This window comes from Hipposideros armiger, unplaced genomic scaffold, assembly GCF_001890085.2.
Source record: "Hipposideros armiger isolate ML-2016 unplaced genomic scaffold, ASM189008v1 scaffold_729, whole genome shotgun sequence".
Classification (NCBI taxonomy): Eukaryota; Metazoa; Chordata; class Mammalia; order Chiroptera; family Hipposideridae; genus Hipposideros; species Hipposideros armiger.
In genome coordinates, this window is record NW_017732079.1 from 509,745 (window position 1) to 515,153 (window position 5,409).

The window sequence follows — 5,409 nt, forward strand, 5'->3', positions numbered from 1 at the left end:
CCGCCCCCGTCCACCCCCCACGGCTGATCCACTGGCTGCCAGCAGGGACAGCGGGGCTGGTACAGTGGGCGATTCTTCCTGAGCCTACAGACACGGTCCCTTTCCACACCAAGCACATCGAAAGCCTTCGCACGCTTCTGCAGTCCCACCAGCCCTCAGGCTGCAGGGCCAAGGGGGTCTTTCCATTTTGCAGAGCGAGAAACACATCAGGGGAGACACAGCCCAGGAGCGCACAGCGGGGTGCAATGCAGCTCTACCCCACGCTCGGCCCCAGAACCAGCTTTCCTGTTTCCAGCAAATCCACAAGGTTGCCCCACCCCCACCCCACCCCCTTCTCCCAGGGTACCCGACGGGTTGCTCACTTACTGAGGATGTTGAGGACCGAGTCTTTTCGAAACATGACCAGGTTCCCCATCATCACATGGCAGACCAGCTCCTGGAGCTGAGGAGGAGGAGGAAGACCCACTGGCTGTGACGAGGCCAGGAGGCTGGCATGGAACGAGAAGCAGGAGGCGCGTGCGGAGAAATCGGGGGAAGTGAAAGCCTCGCTTCAAGGGATGGGGAGGAAACCGCGGGTGATGGATGCCGGGGCCTCTGAAGGATAAAGGGCCTGGGGCGCAGCGGCAGGCCTGAGTGGTACCCACAGGCCTGCTGGGGCAGAGAGTTACAGAAAAGCACCTGTCATGCCACGGGCTGGGCATCTGGCCCAGTCCAGCCTGTGCCTGAGGAGGGGACGGCCGCGCGAGGCCGAGCTGAGCATTACAGGCGTGAGGAAGAGAAAAGCAGGGAAGGACGGGAGTGCTAAGCTTCCTCCTTCATGGATGGAGCCGCTGAGCGGCGAGGAGGGACAGAAATGGGACGCCAGCTCAGGCCTGAGAGGACACAAGCCAAGCTACAGCCTCTTAGGGACCTATGCGTGGTGCAAAGGTCACACAGACATGCTGTGGCCATTTCATCCTGAGTCACGGGGAAGGCCGGTTGAGAGCGAAATCCAATCCTTTGCTTTTGCCATGGAACAGGAGCACCCAAAGAATATGGAGGAAAAGGGGGACCCCCAGCGGGACTGCCGGCCCGGCCTGCCTCTCTGGGGCTCCTTTGTCCTTCCCAACCCCACGGCCTAATGTGCTCACAGCGGAAGGGGCTTCCCGTCTGAGGCCCCATTTCCCCAGTCCCGCCTCCAGGCCTCCGATGACAGCTGGGCGCTCACCTGTGCGGAGTCGATGACGGCCACAATCATATTCAGCAGCTCCCCGCTGCGCAAGGTCTCATCTGGAAACTGGAGAGAAAGAGGGGAGCTAGGGCAGGGGTGCAGGGCAGAACCCCTGCTTTTGCCTCAGGGGGGCTGGGTCAGCCAGACAGAGCCCAGCGCGAACCCCTAGGCAAACTCCCGGCAGCTCTGGCCCTTGAAGAACCCGGGTTGTGGTCTGAGCACGCTGGGGGCAGTGCGTGCATGAGGAGAGCAGGGGAACCTAGGCAGGGACCAAGCCGGGGCCCAAAGAGACTGGACGTGACCGTGCGTTGTGTGTGGGAGCGGTGACAATACGCGTGGCAGTTCTACACTGACCCTCGCCAAGAGAGGGTGTGGAGAGTGAGTGTTTAGGGCGCGTGAGGGATGTGGGCAGGACCCCTTTTGGGGAGGCCACGGGGAGGAAACTGCCATCCTGGGCACCCGCACCTCTCCTCCCTGCAGTTTCTGGCTGAGATCACAGTCCCCGCCACACCCACACCCCGAGCCCTGATTTCCCAGTTCCGGGGAACTTTCGCCGAGAGGAGGAAGAGCAGCTCCGTCCTCTGGTCCCAGTTCCTGGAGAAGACTGCGAGTGAGCAGGGGAAGCGAAAGCTGAGTGCGCTCCGGCCCCGGGCTTTGGCGACTGTTCGAGAGAATCTAGGGGGAGCCCTCAGCTGGCCGCGGGGCTCAGATCTGAGAGCATGGACCTGGTCTGGGGACCCGTCCTAGGTTCAGAGGCGGCGGCCAAAGCCGAGAAGCCAAGCGGAGAGGCACAGGCAAAGCACAGCATAGGAACTTGGCAGGTTTCAGACATTTTCCCACCTTTAATGAGAGGTGGAAGGGAGGGCAACTGCTGTGGGAAGAAACGACCCTCCAAGAACATGAGGGTGGGCGAGGGAGGGTCCAGCGGGGCACTGAGACGGGGGCACTGCTGCCCCCCATGGATGCGGGCAGAGGCACTGACCTCGGTGTAGATGGAGGGGGTGAGGTGGCACAGCAGCCGCACGTCGTCCTCCTGGCAGGCCTTCATGTCCATCATCAGGCAGGTGTGCAGGTCGCCCAGCTGGGTGGCCTGGGCAAACGACTCGTACAGGTTCATCTTTCCTGCGGCAGCTTTGCTGTAAGACCAGCAGCCGGGTCTGAGCCAGCCGCCAGGCCAGCACCCGGCCTCTTCCCCACAGGGCCCCGAGCATCCCCGTGCTGCCTGAGATCCCGGGCTGATCTACTCCACGGACGCTGTCTTCTTCCTGCCCTTCCTTCCCCCGTGCCCCTGGCAGGGTTCTGACCGGTGACAGAACAGGAGCGGGCTCAGGTGAGGCTGGAGGAAGCTTTCCCTCCTGCCTTCTGCGCTCTGAGCAAGGAGGGCACCTACCTCACAACACGTACAAAACATAACTCAAATGGGTTGGGGGCCTAAAGGTAAAAAAAAAAAACTAAAACGATACACTTCTTAGAAGAACACTGTGTCAATCTTCACGACACCAAAAGCACAAGTGACAAAAACATAAGTAAAGTGGACTCATCAGAATTTAAAACTTTTGTGTTTTAAAGGATGCCATCAAGAACGTGAAAAGACAACCCACGAAATGGGAGAAAATACATGCAAACCATGTATTTGATCAGGGACTTGAATCCAGAATATATAAAGAACTGTTAAAACTCAACCATTAAGAGGACAAATAACCCAATTAAAAACAGGCGAGAATTTCAGCATTTCTCCAAAGGAAATACGCAAATGGCCAAGAAGCACAGGAGATGTCCCACATCATGAGCCAGAGAAACCAGTGAGACACCACTCCACACCCGAGGATGGCTGACATCAAAAAGCCAGACGTCAGGAAGTGTTGGGGAGAGTGGAGAAAGTAAGGCTCTCACACGCTGCTGCTGGTGGGAATGTACAACTATTGCAGTCACTTCGGAAAATAGTTTGGCCGTCCCTCACAAATTTAAAAATAGAGTCACCAATCTGACCCAGTAATTCCACTGCTGGGTTTTATACTCAAGAAAACTGAAAACATACGTTCACGCAAAAACTTGTATATGAACGGTCACGGTAGCTCTGTTCCCAAGAGACAAAGAAGTGGGGACAGCCGAAATGTCCATCGCTAGGTGAATGGGTAACACAAACTGCGGTGCGTCCGCACAGCGGAGTACTACTCGGTCCCAAAAAAGGAGTAGAGTACCGATACACGCGACGAGGGGCGCAGCCTCAAAGACATGCTGAGTGAAAAGAGCCAGTCATGAAGTCACACTGGCCGATTCCATTTATGTGAAATACCCAGAATGAGTAAATCTACAGACAGAAAGTACATGAGTGGCTGCAGGGCTGGGTAGAAGGGAGAACGGGAAAGTGGCTGCTAATGGGCACGGGTTTCTTTGCAGGCTGATAAAAATATTCTACCTTAGACTGTGGTGACAGTGGCACAGTGTTAGGAATATTCTAAAAACCACTGCATTGTACACGTTAAAGCTGTTACTAAGAGAACCCATGGAGTTCCCTGGTGACAACAGCCAAGGGTGAGGAGCCAGCATACACGGGACGTGCTCCCCGGGTGCTCCCCAACCTGGGCTCTGAGGTAGTACCCACCTGGCCCTCAGGTAGTAGAGCAGGTGGTAGCCAATCTTGGGCTGCTTCTGATACAGCTCAGAGAGCAGGTCCAGGAGCAGAGAGAAGCTGCTGTTGTCCTCCTGCATCTGGCACAGGTTCCTGGGGGTGGGGACAGGGGGCAGCTACCTGGGGCACGCTCTCCCAGGGAGTGTCGGGGGGCGGGGATGTCCGTGCCGCTGCACACCCCGTCCTTCCTGGAGAGGGGGTCCCATCACCCCAGGACAGGAGCACGTGCATGCCACAGAGGGGACGGATGGCACAGCAGTGCCCCCGGCAGCAGGGCGCTTACCTGAATATCAGGTAGAGAGGCTTGCCCACAGACTCCTCCAGGGACCTACAAGAGGAAGGTGACGTGAGAGCGCACATAAGCAGACAGGCTGGGCTGCGGGCGGGCAGCGTGGTGACCTGCGTGAGGCAGAGGGCTGGCCTGCTCCTTTCCAAACCACAGGGGAACACCCTGCAGCCCAGGAAGCTGGTCACAGAGAAGGCAGCTTCCTAGCCTGGAGCCACATCTGGGCTGTCACCATCATTTCAAGTGAGATGCCTGCCCTGCAGGGCGGGTCCAGGGCACACAGAGTGGGGTGCTCATCACCCCCCCCCCCCCGCACTGCCCCAGTAAGCTCCACGCTCAGCAGGCCTTGTTTAAATGCATCAGGACACAGAATAGAAACAGGACAACAGGTTCTTTTTCTCAAGTGCACAGCAAGGGGCCTGCTGGCCTGGGCTCTGAGAGCAGCTCTGGCTCACGGAGGCCGGGAAAGGGGAGCGGGGGATGAGCCTTACTCCTCTGTGACCTCCTCGGGCAGCACCTCCCCTCGGAAGTGGGCCTTGAAGAGCTCCTGGAGGCAGGATGCAAGCACAGACAGCTGCTCCGAGTCGAAGTCTTCCTGCGTAGGGAGACACACGGAGGGGTGTCACCACCGGGCCCCAGCCTGACTACCCACAATGCCCAGAGCCCCATCAGGGTGCACCTCCAGGATCAACCTGCCCCTCCCCCATCAGAGGGGACCCATGTGGGCGAGGGGAAGGAGGAAGTCAGCAGCTTGGGGAGCTGGGAGCTGGGCAGGCCGGGCCGCTTCCTCCCCGAGGCGGTGGTTTGTCGTCCTCACCTCCAGGACCTGGTCCACGATTTCCTGCATGACCTCACACTGGGCCTCTGTGTCGCTGTGCACAAGTGAGAGGAAGCGTCAAGGCCGTAAGTGACAGCGGAGGGCAGGATGCACACCCAGGAGTGTGTGCACGGGCACATGCACACACACACGGCAAAGCAAAGGGGCTCTGGGGGTCCGGGCTTGGGGCACAGTCTGCTGCGCTCTGGGCAGAGGCCCATAGAGAAAGGCCATCCCCCCATCCTGCCCATAGAGAAGGGACATCCAACCCCCCATCCTGCCCATAGAGAAGGGTCATCCCCCCATCCTGCCCATAGAGAAAGGACATTCCCCCCCCAATCCTGCCCATAGAGAAAGGACATCCCCCCCATCCTGCCCATAGAGAAGGGACATCCCCCCACATTGCCCACAGAGAAGGGACATCCCCCCATCCTGCTTTGGATCTCAGAGGCTCCTCTCCTCCG

General features: G+C 58.7%; 1 protein-coding gene across 1 annotated transcript in view; it reads right to left on the reverse strand.

The window, feature by feature from the left end:
• Positions 1 to 5,409, reverse strand: part of INTS3 (integrator complex subunit 3) — a 34,149-nt gene that overhangs the window by 3,420 nt on the left and 25,320 nt on the right. The window contains 7 exon segments of the mRNA XM_019627394.1: positions 367 to 442; positions 1,208 to 1,276; positions 2,193 to 2,346; positions 3,816 to 3,935; positions 4,126 to 4,170; positions 4,620 to 4,723; positions 4,946 to 5,003. Coding sequence (XP_019482939.1) covers positions 367 to 442; positions 1,208 to 1,276; positions 2,193 to 2,346; positions 3,816 to 3,935; positions 4,126 to 4,170; positions 4,620 to 4,723; positions 4,946 to 5,003 — 626 coding nt within the window.